Source organism: Pimephales promelas, chromosome 4 (assembly GCF_988280905.1).
Source record: "Pimephales promelas chromosome 4, fPimPro1.hap1.1, whole genome shotgun sequence".
NCBI classification, from domain to species: domain Eukaryota; kingdom Metazoa; phylum Chordata; class Actinopteri; order Cypriniformes; family Leuciscidae; genus Pimephales; species Pimephales promelas.
Genome location: NC_142772.1, coordinates 24,537,772 through 24,556,959, shown reverse-complemented (window position 1 = coordinate 24,556,959; position 19,188 = coordinate 24,537,772). Strand labels below are relative to the sequence as shown.

The 19,188-nt window shown below is 36.8% G+C and overlaps 1 protein-coding gene across 3 annotated transcripts in view; it reads left to right on the top strand.

Annotated features, from left to right (window-relative positions):
- Positions 1 to 19,188, top strand: part of adamts3 (ADAM metallopeptidase with thrombospondin type 1 motif, 3) — a 126,955-nt gene that overhangs the window by 43,571 nt on the left and 64,196 nt on the right. For all 3 annotated transcript variants that reach the window (XM_089130146.1, XM_089130145.1, XM_039649975.2), the window contains exons 5-10: positions 3,551 to 3,738; positions 7,060 to 7,143; positions 8,347 to 8,503; positions 12,392 to 12,497; positions 14,782 to 14,925; positions 17,063 to 17,195. In XM_089130146.1, the coding sequence (XP_088986272.1) occupies positions 3,551 to 3,738; positions 7,060 to 7,143; positions 8,347 to 8,503; positions 12,392 to 12,497; positions 14,782 to 14,925; positions 17,063 to 17,195 (812 nt within the window). The remainder of the gene's footprint in view (positions 1 to 3,550; positions 3,739 to 7,059; positions 7,144 to 8,346; positions 8,504 to 12,391; positions 12,498 to 14,781; positions 14,926 to 17,062; positions 17,196 to 19,188) is intronic.

The window sequence follows — 19,188 nt, the reverse complement described above, 5'->3', positions numbered from 1 at the left end:
GTTAAAGTAGCTCCCGGCACATTAGATCACAGCTAGTGGTGTTATACTTGAGCGCCACGTGGAAGAATTCCATCAAAACTGCCTCCTGCAGATTCTTTTGATCCTGATGCTGTTTGTTATTAGCACACTGTTGCCTGCTAATTCTTTATACTTCCAGGGAAGTAACACCACCTTCACCCATCAAAGAGGTGGTCGTTAACCCTCACACAATTTTTAATGTAAGGAGAGCAGAGGGATCTATTTTCTAAACCAAGATGGATCAGAGATTACCTGACAAATCCAATCACACTGCTCTTGTCAAGAGAATCTGCATTGATCCCTTATACATCCTCGAATGAAACAGCAGATGGTTTTAGCATGCCCAATTTGTTTTTCAAATAATTTCAGAGTAAGCGGATTTCATGATGATAAAGAGGCTCTGTAACTGTCAACTCAATTTGTTCATTTTGTCCCACTAAGAATGCTTTCATCATGACAGCATGTGCATTTTTACCATTCAATATACTTACATGTTATCTTGCAAAATTGTGCTTTTACGTAGAATCTTTCTATTTTAAGTAGACACCCGTGTAGACTTTTGCTCTGAGAACCAAATGAAGGTAATTTTCAGCACTCTAAAATATGGTGAGCACATACTGTATGATAATAATGTAAAATCAAAATAATTTAAAACGAGTTCATGAAACCAAGGCTCATGATGTTCCTAGTGTTTCTTTGTGTCATCATTTTAAAAGATGCAATGTATGCATCCAGTTTCCCCTCCACAGCAGTCTGCCACCTCCTAAATTTTTATTGTGCGGAGCGTGGCTGGCAAGGCAAAACCACTCATGTTTTATGAGTGAAGAAATCGAAATGAGATCGAGTTGAGGGGAACACAAACACACATTTGTTTTTCTGTCATGGTGGGGACCTTACTTGGTCTACTGTTGTTCTTTTACTGAGGTAATGCTATTTTCTGTCCCTTAATTAGGGGTGTCACTACTAGATAAGTCCTTGTCTGATAAATATAGCTGATAAATCCTTGTCTGATGATTGAGAGATTGAGAATCATTTACCCTGATAATATATTTCAGCAATTTTTTTTGTGCGTTTTCTATCAGCTGTTCAGAATGTGAACTAGCAATGACAGATTCGTGAATGAATCTCTCATTTAAATGGTTTTCAAGAAGTTCTAACAATTGTTTGCAATTTAGTTTGATTGATTCAGACACTTTACTCGTGCACTGAATCGTTTGTATAATTTTCCCATAACACAATGGGCTACTAAAAATAAAACACTGCTGAATGAGGTGATATTTACTTACTATGAAGCAAAACTTGAAAACGTTGAAGACTTTGTGTGTTAACAATGAAGCAGCTCTTAATTATCTCTTTCCCCATCAAATACATAATTTTCTGTGTTTTCCTGTTTTCACTGTTATATACTAGGGGGCACTATGACACATCTTCTGAAAGTGTATTGAATCTCCTGATCAAAACACATGCGATGCAGAAACAAGTGATCTCATATGTAATCATATGCATATTTAATTTAACACAATCATCAACATTAAACAGCATATAAATCAAATATGCCTAATATCACTGAAAGAAATGTCAAGCACAAGCTATTGGATTGTGATGATTTAGGGATGTTGATGGATTCTATCTATGTGATCTATATGTTTTAATAATTTTTCTAAATCCGATTCAGATGTAGTCTTTGACAAAAGTGTGATTTTTTTTTTTTTGCTCAAAATGTAGCCTTTTTCATTAAACTTATTCAAGTGTTGACAAAAAAACGGAGCTCCCTCGGTTCACCTCAAAGAGCATGCACAGAGAAGTCCAAATTAAACATGATTGAATGACTCGTAAATATAAGTACACATTGATGGCCTTAGACACAAAACGAGCGGTTTGTGTGAGAAAACGAATAGAATTTATATCGTTTTTACCTCGCGTTTTTACCTCGTGTCTACCTTTCACTAAACATATTTAGATATACAGGAAATCGCAATGGAAGATGATTTCGATATATCTAAATATGTTTAGTGAAAGCTAAAACTTTTGAAATCTCTGTGTAAACAATGAGTGACGTAGACACACAAACGATCACTTCCGGCACATGCGCAGACCGAAGCGCCCGTGCCGTCAGATCAGTTTGACTTGGCTGTGTTACACAAGGTGAAAACGATACTGTTCGTTTTCTCACACAAACCGCTCGTTTCGTGTCTTAGGCCATCAATGTGTACTCACATTTACGAGTCATTCAATCATGTTTAATTTAAACTTCTCTGTGCATGCTCTTTGAGGTGAACCGAGGGTTCCCCTTAGAATCCAGTGTATGACTGATAGATGACAACGGTTTGACCGAAAAATATAAAAATTGAAAATACTGTGGATACAAAGACACCTACATCTTGGATGCCCTTGAGGTAAGCTAAAACATATCAACAATTAATTTCAAAATGAACTATCCCTTTAAAATAGCATCTGAATAACATGCCACTGACTTTAGACTATGTTTATCCTGGTTTGTGGCAGAATTGTTTTCTAGAACTGCAAAATAGCACCAGGGAATGTTTGCGCCGGAACATGTGTCCTCTTTTCAATGAACCGCCCCAAGGAGCGCAAGTTCATTCCCCAATTTACCGACGTGCGTCGGTGGAGGGAAAAGTCTAGTGTGTGTCGGGTGCAAAATTAGGAATGATACATGCATCGGTGTACAAAGTGAATTGAGCTGGGCACAAGACAGGGTCCTTAGTTTGTTTAAGCTGTTGTCATTGTGAGGCCTGGTGAAACCTGAGGATATTAAGAGGGTTATAAACTGCCCAGAAATACTATAAACTATTTTCATTCATAGACATGACATCTCCTTAATGCATAACATAAGCATGTTAATAAACACTTTTTGAGGTTTTGCAGTCTAGACATGGTAGATTTCCACTGGTGATCTGGATGGTCTCATTTGCCATCATAAGTAATTTTTAGAGTTGGGCCCAGCGGGTTACGCAGGTTTGCCATGTGTATGCTATCCTTGCTTTGCCATTTGTGAATGGCAGCCCCTCAGGAGAATGAGGGTGTACATAGAGACGCTGTGGACCTAGGAACCTGCGAGGGACACACAGCACGTCTGAGCGTGAGGGGAAGCCCTGTGCTTTTTGAAGTGGAACCTCAGAGACGTGTTTACTCTTCTGGGATCTGGGCCACACAAGAATGCGTGTGTCATGACGGGATGTAGGAGCTGAGGAATGTTCCTCACAATCCCCACACTGTAGGCTAGAGCCGGCCAAATTGCAAGATATTTGAAATATTTGTTTTAGCATCAGCGTTTAAAAAAGACATTGGTTTATAGCCTGGATTGATGTCTGTTAGGATTGAATCCTTGTTGGGATTGCTTTCTGTTGTTCTTGGCTGGCATCCACTTGCACTCTGTAAAGAAGAAGAGAAAAAAGAAAACTTGCAAGACGCTAGTGCTAATGCACAGATATCCTTAAGATGTTTAACATGCTGGTGTTGTCAAATGATTAAGAAAAGGTGCTTTTTTGAGACTAACCATTTTGTCTTGCAGAGCCTGAATTGAATGCGCCAAGGATGCTGGACAGTATTGCTAAACAAGTCAAAAGGACAGTCAGGAGACGGAGGCACGCTGGTGACGATGACTACAATATTGAGGTGCTGCTTGGAGTAGATGATTCTGTTGTCCGTTTTCATGGGAAAGAGCATGTGCAAAACTATCTCCTCACCCTCATGAACATTGTGAGTATCCTATCATCTTTAGCAGGGCTCAACCGGGTTACTTATTTAATTACTTAATTAATTAATTTATTTATTTTGGGTGCTAAAACACAATATTATTTACCATATATAAACATATGAAGAGTTCAGATGCAAAAGCCTCTAAGTGCCATTTGAAATTTTCTTCTAAAATGATAATTTTTATAAAGCTTGTATATTTAAGTTCAGTAATTTCACTTAAATGGCAATGAAGATTACCTATTAATTGCCAATTAAGTGAAATTACTGAACTTAAATATACAAGCTTGATAAAAATGACCATTCTAGAAGAAAATTTCAAATGACATTTAGAGGCTTTTGCATCTGAACTCTTCATATACAGGGCTTTACATTAGGGGTTGAATTTTAAATAATTTACATTTTCAATTGTTGTCTTTTAAAAAGGCATCTAAAATAATAAACTAAGTTCAGTCAAGTGATTTTAGATACATATTCATACTTATTCCGACATATTTTGTGCTCACACCCAAAGTGCGTGCATATAAAGTCAAGTATATTGGCTATATAAAACAGTATAATAGGTCTGTGTGTCAGGTTTTAAAGTGACAACACCCTATATATAGATACACACACATCATCAATTAAAAAATATGGATAAATAAAGAAAGACTGGAACAATAAAATATTTAATGAAACTGGTGATTCAATCCCCCAAATTCACTGACATACCCCACAACTGGCCAAAAACTGTCTCACACTGGCCCCTGACCATCAGGCCATCTTTATTGTTGAGCAACCAATTCTCTTCTTCCCCATAAAAGCTCTTGATTCAGTCCTCTGATGCACATAAATGAAAAGCATAAGTGTTTTTGCTATTTTACTAATTCATTTCATTCATGATTGCTGATGACAAAATACCTCTTTAAGTGGATGGTGGCAGTCCAAATTTGCTTATACGCAAATGTGCCATTAAACTGCACCTGTAAAGATATTGACCTTTTATGAGTGGTAACATTGTCCAGATGTGGTCCTGTCTGTGACATTTCCTGTTTTTGGAGGAAAAGCTCATAAATATATCTATTTTTTATATCTATAAATATAAACGTGACCACAGATACACTGTGTAATCTGTGGAGATAGTAGCATCATAGATTCAGCACATAAACTATTCAACCGTTGACACAAAGCTCCTTATGTCTGATGTATTTATGTTGCCCTTCATCTGATTGCATAATGTTACAGGATTAGATGCAACTCACCCTCGCTTGAACAATTTGCAAGAATTGATGTCAATATATTTAAAGGAAATCTCTACTTTCTTTTGGAGAGGAGTTATTTTCTTTTTTCATCTTGATGTGTCACACAAGGCATAGACCAAATGTGGAATACTTGAGGATGTGGCTGAGAAATAAAGTAGCTATGAAATAGCGATGTCTATTACACTTTAAGATTGAACCGCTGCTTTTGAGAAATGTAGAAGTCCTTCCTCCAGTAGATGTCCCTGCTGCTACACCACTACATTGATGAGATGAACACTACAATGTTTAATAAACCCTCACTAAAGATTGGCCCAGCATTCAGAATGTAATGAGCTCTGTATACAAATGTAACATCACTACAACTCTCACACATGCAGATTCTGTGGTTAGGCCCCTTGCATGCTTATTTAAAGAACTGCTGCCTGAAGAGGACAATTATCTGTATCAAACACAGCTTCTGTTTAATTGCACAAGGCGGCTGTGACGGAGAGAGGGGGGCAGTTGGAAAGAGACTTCCCATCCTCTTCTGATTTAGAGTTGTTTATAGGCAGTCTGTGTTCATATGCCAGTGGAGAATTTAATCATTTTGCACATGTAAATTGTTGCTGCTTCCTACAACAAATTATTACAGCAACACAGATCTGCTGAGGCATACGTTTTCTTTCTGTGTGGTGTGTGGAATGTGGTGGAAATGTGTGAGACGTTGACAGTGGCGTAACACACACAGGTGTAGGTGTGTGTGTGTGATGGGGTATACATGAGAGTGTGAACATGCTAATAGCCTGTTTAGCTTTTATTGAACAGATGAACATTATGTCAATGTTTTATTATGTTGGAGTTTGTACAGTATGTATCACATCACTGCAGTTCTGAATTTATATGTCCGACGAGTGGAGCTAAAAGCTTAATTCTCCATGGTTTAAAATAACGTACACCTACACTAAAACTACCATAAAGTGTTATAAGCAAATGTGACATATACGCAATCGTGGCATTTTAGCTTGATTTTGAACTTTGAGTTCTTGTGTCGTCACTCTTTCACAAGGTTCGTATCCGAAATTTCCGCATCATAAGTACAATTATGTACCAACTCAGCTACTGAGCAAGCTTAATACTGTACTTCAGTATAACTGAACATACTGAGGTGGTTAAATTATGCAAACTTCAATATACATTTGTTAATAAATCATGCACTATGGTGAAAAGTGTTTTGAGGTCGTAAGATAATTGTGCAAGGAGCCACATGAAAACAAGTGTTTATTAATACATAGAGTAATATGCCACTGTAATCATAATTGTCTGTGAAAACGATTAAAAGTGCTGTTTTACTGCCTCTAGTGTTCATTTCGTCCCTGGCAAAAAGCGGTGGAGACATGTGCCACCCGTCCCATCCGTAAATTACGCCTGTGGGCGTTGAATTCATAAGCATATAGCATGTATGTAATTGGTGTACAGTATGTTGCTTTTAAGTGTGGCCAGTTTTGGAAATAATCTCCAGAAGGTTTCGATGAAACATTTGTACCATTTAGGATGTAGTCATTCATTACAGCATCACACCTTGCATTCAAACAGCAAAACTGTGCCTTTAAAACGCACAGCCCACACAGCAGGCTCTTAGCTAGGTGGAGAAGGAAAAACATCTGAACCTTAAAAAAAGGCCTCTGTATGACCAGCTAAACAATGGGCCCTTTTTATTTATCAACCTTTTATAGGCTTTTCCATGCCAAATGTTGCCCCAAATCCTGTCTAAAAACGCCTTCTATGCCTCAGAGAGCCACTCTTATGGGTCTGAGATCCATTTCCTCCAACTCTCTTTATCTTGATTCTGTTGTTAAAATCTTTCCTTTCTCTTGCTCATTGTCAATCATGGTGAGGTTTCAGAAATGGAATGAAGCAGTATTTGTTTTTACAGTCCCTGGAGTTGATAAAATCAGTAGCTATCATAATTGACTAGGTGGAGTATGATGCAACTTTTTGCCTGATATCCATTTTTCCCTTTGTGGCAGGATCTATGTTTTGTCAATTATTATCAATTATGTTGAATTTAAGGGATAATGATGTATTTTTCATCATGTGTTTACAGGTGAATGAGATCTACCACGAAGAATCATTGGGAGTGCACATTAATGTTGTCCTTGTGAGGATGATAATGCTTGGATATGCTAAGGTAAATAACTGCTAAATATCTCTTTTATAAACCATAATGGGTCATATCATATATATTTCTTACATAAAATGTAATACTTTATATCTTTATTTATTTACCTAATTTTTTCATGACAACTGTCCATTTTAATTTTTATAGTTTTAGTAATTTTCCATTTTTTTGTCTTTTTTATTAGTTTTTTAAACTAATGTATAGCATAGTTAGTATAGTCTGTATTGTTTTTTACTATATATTTACTATATATTTATATAAGTGAAACCAAATTGAAAAATTTTGCTTTGACAACTAGTCAAATAAGTTTTATTTTATTTTATTTAACCGTTATTTAAGTAGCAGAAATGCTTTAACAATAAAACAATAGCCCTGCAATGTTGCCAGGTGCATTTATCAACTTTTTGTATGTTTATCTTTGCTACCTATTTCCTTGTTCCTTTGTTCCCATTTATCATCAGTTCCCATGGTTTTTCATTATATGACTAATTTACGGACAACTGTCTGTACTTTAGTTTGTTATCCTGTGTACATGTACTCACTGTAACATTGTATATTCTCGATGGAGCTAGTACCGCTTTTGTTTATTAACGCTAACGTTTATGTTTGAATACTATCTTTCTCCTCATGATCTTTTGTGGAGCTAACCTTGACAGTTACCACCACAGTTTTGAAATGTGCAATAATTTGGTCTGTAGAGGGAGACAGGGAGAGGACAACAACTATTGGTAGTCCAGCTTATCTCTGTCTAATTATGACAGTATCTAAACCTGTCACTAATGCACACAGCCATTCACAATTGAAAGCAAAACAATACATACAAATATACTATTTTGTAAGCTCATAATTCAGTCCACAAATACGCAAAGGTCATTTTATGACTGTTTTGTAATACACAAATTATAGCAACATGGTTTGTTCTTTGCCAAATACATGTTTATGTGATTAATAACTAAAATGTATCAGGGGGAAAAAAAACAGCAACAACAAAATGGAGTTTTACTTTATTATACTGTAGTTTGCAAATGAAAAGGTTTGAATTTCACCTTCAAATATCTAGACTACTCTCTTGACTATTAATAAACAGGAGTTTATCTTAAAGACGTTAAACAAACAGACCCAAAGTGATCAATGTGAGTCAGTTTAAGGTGTTCTATAGATTAATGAATGGTGATAGTGTCCCCCTATTGAGTCTCTAATATTTTTTCTCAGTCCATCAGTCTCATTGAACGTGGCAACCCTTCACGAAGCCTGGAGAATGTGTGTCGCTGGGCATTCGTCCAGCAGAAAGAGGATCCAGAGCACTCAGAGCATCACGACCATGCTATCTTCCTGACCCGGCAAGGCTTTGGCCCCACCGGGATGCAAGGTTTGACTTTTTTTGGTCTTTAACATGCCTCAGAATTTCAAACATGTCCTTCCTTGTCATGTATAGCATTTTTCACACACAAAATCGTACATCTTAAATATGTTCATTCTGTGAAAAAGGTCAGGCTGTCTCTCTCTCTCTCTCTCTCTCTCTCTCTCTCTCTCTCTCTCTCTCTCTCTCTCTCTAAAACTCTCTTACAGTCCCCATGGGTTTCTGTCAGCACCTCATCAATGCTGTAAGAAATGTCTGATAGAATGCTGCCTGGTGTAAAATCTCCTCTCCAGACAGATGGTAGATGTGTAAAAAAGGTTCACACTGGAAAAGGATAGAAGAGAGACATCAAAGCCCACTTACATAAGCACATAAGAAAACGGGATTTCGTTGTCTAAGGATTGAGGCGGCAGCTGAAGCAGCAGTCCTCTCAGGGCATATATCCTTCAGCACTGACAAAGTTCACACAGTGCACATTTAACATCTATTCAACCTGACAGGAAAACTCAAGCTTTTTCCGAGAAGAGCACTGATCTCAGCATGAAGTGTTTATGCTGTCACTGCGACTCTCACATTTCCTTTATCATGCCACTTTATGTACTCAGCGGGCCTCGTTAATCACCCGAGAAGAGCTCTTTGGCCTCTCCACCTACCTGTTGCGCATTTGTTGTCTGGCAGCGGTGATATTGAGCTAATCAGAGCCGATGTGCTTTATTGGCTTATATAAATATAGCTTTAGAGCTGAGATCGGTAACGCTTTAGATTACAGCCCTGAAAGTACTGTGCAAGTAAAACGAATTTACAGCGTAACTTTCTGTCATTTTAGTGTTACAATATAGTACGCACGTGTAGGTATACACCTAGATTATAAAAACCTTATAAAAAATGAATTTTGCATAATAGCTAGGTAAATCTAGGCAATCTTTAATAAGGAATCCCATACATCTTGCTATTTTGTTTTATGTGTTAAAAGAAAAATACAGTACACCAATGTTCCCTCTATACTGCTCGTGTGCACGGCTGCCCACTTCTGAAGCCGCGGCCGCACAGAAAATAATAAAATGCCACGTAGAGGACTGACGCGAAATGTGTAGGGAAATCCAATCCATTTGATTGTGGTTTAAGTGAGAAATAATTTCAGTGCTCTGGTCAACCGCTATAGAGTGAAAACTGGCGAATGCAGTTTACAGGTTTCACACAGAAAGAGAATGATGTGAGCACATGTGATTGGCAGTGAGTCGTGTGTGACGAGGCAACGAGAAACGCAAATACATGTGAAATAAAATCACATCATAATGTTTTAACGAGGAGTAGTTTGGTTAAAGTGGTGGAAATAACGGTTGATGGACACAGAACGGTGAAGATGTTTTTGTGTGTGAGGGAGTTTCAGGCATGGTTAGATTACTATAAAAGAGTTCACATATTCACTTTTCTTGAAAATATTTAGCTATTAGATCTATTTAAATGCTTCAGTTTGTTTTCATACTATATATAAACAAATTGAAGCATTTCAACTGATATTATATTATATTATATTACATTATATCACTTCAAATCCTTCAATTCTTTTTTTATATTATTATATTATATTATATTATATTATATTATATTATATTATATTATATTATATTATATTATATTATATTATATTAGGCCTATATTTTATTATATTATAAGCCTCAATAAAGAATCTCACTAGGGTGTTGTTTAGGGCTCATTGCCATTAAAAAGTTTGAACCTGTTAAAGAAAATATTGGAAATTCATAAGGAATAAACAATCACTTAACTAACTTTGATAGTTTATTTTTTATTAAACCATCAAAGTTAAATGATTGTTTATTCCTTATGATTTTCTCAATATTTTCTTTAGCAGGGGGTTTCAAAATTGTAATGGTAATGAGCCCTAAACAATACACAATTAATTGACTGTACAAAACCAATATGTTACATCAAGGGTCAAATAAAAAAAAGTGAATGTTGAAACCATTGTGTTTCTACATATGCTGTACAGGTACAGGTACAAATAATATTTTTGCTCAGGTGGCGAAACATGTCCACCCAATAGAATTATTTGCTCAGCAAGAAAAAAAAATAAATAGAGGGAACATTGCAGTACACCCAGAAATGTCCTCAACATTTACTCATCTTTTACCCTCATGGCATCCGAGATGTATATAACTTTCTTTCTTCAGATGAAAACAAACAAATGTTTAAAAAAATAAAAAATACATTATATCTGCTAATGCAAGCTCACGGGTTCCTAAAAGTCAAACAGCATACAGCAATATTGATAGTAATCCATCGAACCACAATGGATGAATCAATGCCTTCTGTAGTGAAACGATAAGTGTTTGTAAGAGCTTTTTTTATTATCCCCATATATCATTATAATCTCTCAGAACAAGTGGTTCTCCTCTCCTCTCCTCTCCGATCCGATTAGTTTTCCTCTATTTTCCACATATATTGTTGTTGTAAGCACAACTAACATAATTAACTAACATCCCAAATAAATGATTTGGCAAAATACAATGAATGCTGTCATGTTATCTTGCGTTCAGATGCTTGGTGTTTGGTAATGAATTCATGTAAGACACTTTTGGGAGGTCATTATTACAAATCATTCGGATGACAGACTTTGGCTCAGACAAATGTTTTTTTTTTTTTCCTTTTTGATTAAACCAACATTTGAGATGTTGTGCAATGGAATTGGTCCACAGGTTAGTTCAGTTCCAATCACTGTTGAGTCGTAAAATATGAACTTTTTTGCTGTGCATCGAGGGATTTATTCGTTAAATGTGTTTCTGTTGTAGTTTATGCACATGTCCTCTTATCGGATAATAACATTGATCATCCACCTCATCTTGGCGTTTCCATCCTGTTTTTTTTTTTATATGATTTCCCAAAATGCACATAAACAGGTGGATGGAAACATAGCTAGTGTTTACTTTTTAAGGGAACAGGAAGAGAACATTTGAAGAGTTCAGATGCAAAAGCCTCTAAATGCCATTTGAAATTTTCTTCTAGAATGATCATTTTTATCAAGATTGTATATTTAAGTTCAGTGATTTCACTTAAATGGCAATGATAATTACTTATTAATTGTTATTTAAGTGAAATTACTGAACTTAAATATACAAGTTTGATAAAAATCATCATTAAAGAAGAAAATTTCAAATGGCATTTAGAGGCTTTTGCATCTGAACTCTTCATATATAGTAAATTCTACTGGTGAATGTTTTTACATTACATGTTAATATGTACACACACAGACTCTTTAAAAAGCAACGCAATTGGCCAAATCACTTTGCACCACAAATGCCTTTACCAAGAAAAATACAATCATTTCACAAACTGAGAAAAGTTCTTTACACATCACTCATTTCTGAATTTTATATTTATGTTGACATTTTTTTTGTAATTAATTATTATTGACTGCATGCCAAACTGCCAGTGTGTTATACCAATTGCACATTTCACTGTATTTCACTTCGAACAAAGTGACTGTCTTTGTCCAACACAATGAAATGTGATGTAATGACAGCTGGTAGGTTGACATTGTTTTGGCACATGCTGTCACCTTTGCTGGAAAGACTATAATTGGTTCCATCCGCCTCCAATAATCCTCAAATATGTATTTGAATTGTTAGTAAAATTGCCATTACATGTCATATCTAAATGAAAGAAACTGAAAAAATAATGAAAAATCATATCTAATTGTCAATTGTCATGGACAGCTCTTTGCAGAGTTGTCAGCATTACTCTTCTTAAAGAATTACACCAAGTACACCAAGCAGCAAGCTGTCAGACTGTAGAATCAGAGAGAAAGTTATGACAGAAAAAAAAAAAGAAACCCTAACCATTTCATCTCCTCTGTCTGTCTCTGTCACTCACTCTTAGGATATGCCCCCGTCACTGGGATGTGCCACCCTGTCCGCAGCTGCACCCTCAATCATGAAGACGGTTTCTCTTCTGCCTTCGTTGTAGCCCACGAAACCGGACATGTGTAGGTTTTTAAACATGACCAGGTGCTTTTCAGCCATTTCAGATTGATCTTTTGTAAAGTGTTTTATGTCAGTCTGAACATTAGTGGTTTCACATTTGAATAAAAAAAATAGTATTTTTGTAAACCGCATTAACGTAAATAGGCATAGCTAATGTACTTTACTGTCTGCTCTCAAGGTGAGGGCTCTATTAAAAGTAACACAAAGAAGAAAATGAAATGTTAATGCCTCATACAAGTGAACTTGATTATCTTTTGAGGAAAGAAATGTCAGTATATTTAAGAAATAGATAATATTTTGTCCTTACTTACTTCCTTGATGTAAAGTCAGTCTCTCACATTGTTAAAAACATCCCTCGTGTTAATTTTTGAGCTCATGCTTGAGAGTCCTTGGCCACTGTCTCTACAAGCCTAATTAGTCTAGCCTGTTCCCTTTTGTGGGTGAGCTTAAATTTCTTTTTTTGCTAAAAGTCTGTAGGCATCTAACAATCAAAGAGGTTTCATAAAAACCCAACACCTCCTACACACAGATTAGTCATTGAGGCACACTCTTTTTCTCCTTCTCTATATTGAAACTATTGTCCAGGACTTCACCCTCTCAAACTTCTCTGTCTCTATCTGTGTATCTTTTTCTTTCAAATGCCTTTATCCGGTTTTCATTGAACACATGTCAAAGAATGATAAACCATCATTACTCTGCATCTTGCCACCATCCTACTGATAGTCTTTCATTTAGTTTAGCTTTAGCACAGACTGAAATAACATTTTATTTATTTCAAAGAGAGATGTCAGGGTGATTTTTTTCATTTTCTGGCTGACAGCCAATTGATTCCTTCTTAAGCCTCCGTCCTTCCTCGTTCCATACCAGTTCCTAAGCAAACTTATCCATCTGTTCGACATATACTGTATATATATATATATATATATATATATATATATATATATACGTATATGTGTGTGTGTGTGTGTGTGTGTGTGTGTTTGACTCCCCTTTCGCCTTCAGAACTGTCTTAATTCTATATGGCATTGATTCAACAAGGTGCTGAAAGCAACATTAGCAATGTTGGCCCATATTGATAGGATAGCATCTTGCAGTTGATGGAGATTTGTGGGATGCACATGCAGGGTACGAAGCTCCCGTTCCACCACATCCCAAAGATGGTGACTGTGGGGGCCATTTTAGTACAGTGAACTCATTCTCATGTTCAAGAAACCAATTTGAAATGATTCGAGCTTTGTGAAATGGTGCATTATACTGGAAGTAGCCATCAGAGGATGGGTACATGGTGGCCATAAAGAGATGGACATGGTCAGAAACAATGCTCAGGTAGGCCGCGGCATTTCAATGATGCCCAATTGGCTCTAAGGGGCATAAAGTGTGCCAAAAAACACCCCCCTCACCATTACACCACCACCACCAGCCTGCACAGTGGCATGATGGTCGGTTCCACGTTCTCATTCGGTTTACGCCAAATTCTGACTCTACCATCTACCATCTCTACCAAAACCACTGTCAGTGGTTTCACAAATGCTTTGCTGCATACCTCGGTTGTAACGAGGGGTTATTTCAGTCAAAGTTTCACCCACAGGACTGCCGCATACTGGATGTTTTTCCCTTTTCACACCATTTTTTTGTAAACCCTAGAAATGGTTGTGCGTGAAAATCCCAGTAAATAAATACCAGAAAATACCAGGACCACATCCCTAAATGCATTGAGGCAACCGGCATGTGATTGGTTGATTAGAAATGTGAATGCTTCGAGAAACTAGATCTCGCAGCGAGATCTAGTGGCGAATTCAAATGTTAATAATAATATTATATATATATATATATATATATATATTTAATAGACTTCTTTCAAAAACAAGAACAAATCTTACTTACCCCAAACTTTTGAGTGCTAGTGTAGATGTTTAAAAGTAGTATTGTTTGTTTTGAAGCATTTAATTAATCTCTTCTGGGCTTATTTATGTTTGATATTTAATACACATGAGTAAGATTTTTGTCCAATCAGATTTCATTGTGGGCAGGGTTATCCCCTGCAATACTGTAAACATAACCAACACATCTAGTTAGGCAAAAGATTCAGATCATCAATAGCTCTTATTGCTTTGTTGTGTCTCACCTGGTTAGGGCAAAGTGTCCTTTTGTAATTTCATACCCTGTAATGATGTCGGGAGATCAGGTGTGACCCAGTTTAGATATAACTATGCTAATTGGGGTAGAAAATGGTACCATTGCTGCACTTAAATGCCCCTGTTTACCATAATCATCCTTGATCTGTAGACTGGGAATGGAGCATGACGGTCAGGGCAACCGCTGCGGTGACGAAACAGCTATGGGAAGTGTCATGGCTCCTCTGGTGCAAGCAGCCTTCCACCGCTACCACTGGTCAATGTGCAGTGGCCAAGAGCTGAAGAGATATATTCAGTGAGTTCACACTTCTCTCTTCTCACACCTCTCTTTATTTTATCTAGAAACTGGAAGGCCTTGAACTTATGTGCATAATTTAAAAGGAAACATGTCTCTTCACAGGTATGCCTTATGATTAGGGTGCGATTTTTGTAAAAAGACAAATGAATTTCATAATCAGAGAATAGAACTATCTGTTCAAATTTCAAGCTTTCTATAGACATATTTCTTATCGTGACTAAGGCAAGTAGTCTAGAGTTTTGGTTTATTTTTGTGACGCACTGCTGTTCAGGGAGATAGAGGCGGCACAATATGCATCCTGTTTTTTTTCTTCTTTATTTAAAAAAAAGCACGCGATTGTACATAAATAAAAACAGACATTTACAGTTTGCATTTACTTACTCTTATCTGTATGACCAAAAAGCGTCAAGTTCTTGCCGCTGTTATGAGTAAAAAAAGTAGAAGGGAATGAATGTGCGTGTTCAGCGATCACTAATGAAACATGGCAGACATTTATTTTATACATTTCATATGGCTTTTGATGAAGGAGCATTGATTACTGTTGAGGGTATTGATTTTTTTTTTTCCACCGGGGATAAAAATAATTCAGCCGAATAATTGCACCCTGCCGATGATAATATTTCTTATGAGTTATACTTGATTGTAAATATTGTCCTGTGCATTAATTGGAGCTGTGCTTTGTTTGGTTTGGCCTCAAGTTCAGTTGACTGTTTGTTTACCTGAATTAGAGTCACCAGTAGGTAATTTACTGTGAGAAAGAATTGTGAGATCAAAGTTCCTTCATTCATGAATCTCCTTAATATCCGACAGTTTACATACAACACGGCCAACAGAGATTAACTCTAAAACAACCTGTAATTATAATGATTGTGTTTGAACATTTGATGGTGCTCTGCACATGGTACAGTATGAAGTTATTCCAACTGCTTATATAATGCTAAACACACACTTTTTTTTTTCTTAAAGAGACATATTGATAGACAGACATCATCATTATATGGACAAAAACATAAGAAACCGAACCAAAAGTTTAATTTTTGGGTGAACTATCCCTTTAAGAAAAGAACTTGACAGTTATGTGAATATGAATTGTAAATGAAAAAAAAAAAAAGTTATTAATGATATGATGTGATCCGAAACTTCTCTTTCTCTCATCTGAGACCTTTTACATTAAGATCTGGGCTAAAGGTTGAGGGTTGTATTTCTACAATAAACCTCTCATTTCATTATTCATTTGAGCCCTGATTCACTCAGTCATTTCAGAAGACATCTAGTGCTACTTAAGAATTTTTGAATTTATATTCTTCTTAATGTGCAGGGTTAATCCTGTCATGACTAAGAGCTGATTGGATATAAATTACCCATGAATCTCGGCAACTTACTGCAGCCAATACAAATGAGATGTTAAGTAGCTCTCGGTTGAAAAGCATTTTCACCATTGTCTATTGAGTTTGAAGTGGTCAATATTCTCGGTAGTCTTCGAGCAGTGTAGAATTAATGATTTTTCCATTCACATCAAGCAAATTGACTTGTTCTCAGAAGAAAATCTGCGTTTACCAATGCAATAGATTTGTGTGATCATTGTGTTTTGCTCAACTCTCACATCACCTTTAACCTAAATAGTGTTCAAGAAGAAATGCGGATAATTAAGAGCGGACAGATTTATTTCTGATAATAAAAGGCTTCACTTTTCCACAAAATCATCATAGAGTTCATTATTGGCCTACTGTAAGTTTAAATTAGCCAGCGGTCAGTAGCAAACCCTTTTAAAAACCCTTTTGAAGTTCAAAATCTCTATGTGGTTTTAAAGTTTAAAAGCGCTTTCTCTGCATGTCCTGACCTCACTCAGCACTTCATTATTTTTTAACATTTACTGTAAATTATCTAATGGAGATTTGGAAATGTGATTTAGTTCTTTCTCTGAGGGTCCAAAATGAGTTTCGCTCTAATGATAAGAATCATAAAAATCATCTAGAATGTATCTAGAGTCTCATTTTTATTACACTGTCCAATTTAGGCTTACTGTTTGCAACCAAACTTTAAATATGGCTTCCAAACTTTATAGGGCCATTCATTAAACACCTTTGCTGGTTTTACTCAAACAGATGTTGTAACTTTGTTTGTTTTTCCACAGTACATACGACTGCTTGCTGGACGACCCCTTCAAACATGACTGGCCGCAGCTCCCTGAACTTCCCGGCATCAATTACTCCATGGATGAACAGTGTCGCTTCGATTTTGGAGTTGGATACAAAATCTGTACTTCAGTGAGTATAGCTGGAGGCTGTATTATCCCTTGACAGATCTGATAAATGTCAGTCATTAAATAAAGCACCAAAAAGTTGATTATTTTCTTAATATTTTCTATTTTAACCAATGCTCATTAAGGTTTCTTTCCAAGGTCTAGATGTAAGTGCTTTAAAGTACTCTATACCTAGAATATATATACAGAGTGCTTTACATATCTAGGTGCTTTATGTCTATACCAAATTTCTCTTGTAAATAAGACCATTTTAAGAAAGACATGGATAATAATTCAGTATTAGTTTCTGGCCTTTAAAATATACTATCTCTTAACCCCCCAAACCCTCTGCTTCAAATACTTTCAAGTTCAACATGAATATGTGCTGTAAAATCCCAATCACAGGGAAGAGAGCCTCACACTTTGTTTATGGCCTGAAATTGAGAACCAGCTGATGGCAAGATGTTTGGCATTCTGCCATCAAAGGCTGTAACACTAGTAAACAAGAATACCATGCTGTGATCCTTCCTCCCAGCCCTCTATCATGCCTAAACAATATGTGCCCAGCTATACACCATAGCCCGACAAAAACTCGCACCCTCATCATGAGATGTTCAATGACCCGCTAATCATGCTTTAAATAGTTATCTCTCTGTGGCCCATTGTCAGTGTCGATAGAAACAATTAGATGGTTATGGGATTGTAAACAAAATATTTGTCAGAAACTATTTGTTGCTTCTCCCTTCTACAGTTTGACATTTTATTTAGCTCTCTGACGAGTTTGTGGTACCAAAAGATGTAATTTTGCAGCAAAGCTTTTCCATCTTTTACTCCATTAGCTGTTCTTAGATTCTGATTCAGAAGTGATGATTGACTGACACTGACTGGTGCCAGGCACCGTCTCCGCTGGCAAGAGCTGTTGCTGTCACTTGGGATGTGTTCCTGGAAATAGAAAGGCTTTCTGTTTCCGGTCGCTTTCTTACTCCCGGAACTTGGAGAAGTGCACTGTCCATTGATGGACAGTGCTGTTTTAGCATAGACCCGCCCTGAATAAGCTGTACACAGTTCACCATCGCTGGCCATATAAAAACGGTAACCTTCGTCAGCTGTGTAGGCATGAATGGAGATTTATGAACACCTCAAGACCCTAATTGCAGACAGCCCTTTGTTGCAGACCCAACTGCTCTCCAAATACACTCTGCCATTGTTTTAACACTAAAGCAGGTGTAGACAAGAATGTCTCCTAACCTAAGCAATTGGATTTATGCACAGCTGCACTACTTCCTGAACTTCAGCCAGGTCCTTGTTTCCTGTCTTCCAAACAAACCATGTCCAGGTATGTCTGACCTCAGTAGTCACAACAGCAATAACCAGGCACACCTGAATTAATCAAGTTTGTCCAATGATGGCGAACAGGAAACAAGGAGCTGGCAGAAGTTCAGGAAGTAGTGCAGCTGTGCAGAAAGCCATTTGAGGTGTTTTGTTGTTGGATATAATAATGAACATAGCAGTCTTTATTAACTCCTTACAGTCGCTGAATATGCAGTGGATTACTTTTGTGTTTGAAGGGAAATCAAACAACCAGACAGCTTTTTGAATGAGGGTCAGAACAAACCAGGCTTTGCTAAAAAGTTGTTACTCGAGGATGGATGGATCCTTACCGCTGTTTGTGATCCAGCTTACAGTTTCCAGAGCGATAGTCCTAACTGGTCACGGTAATAATGAAAGGTACTACAGTTCCTCCAAATTGTTTTACGGATATAATGTTTTCCAATTTATTAAGCACCCCCTGAAAAGGTCTGTATTTTCTTGTAATTCACTGTGTATGTTGATGATTATGAAAGGTAGAGAGAGAGATTATGGATAATACTTTAATGCGCACTTCTTTATCCAGTTATCTGCCCTGTGGTTGCAGAGTTCCTACAGTAGCATTTCTCCGCTGGTCTATCCCCCTCCACTCTAAAGGTGTACATGGTGGCCTTAGCTGCTTACCACGTCCCTTTAAGTGGTGTATCCTT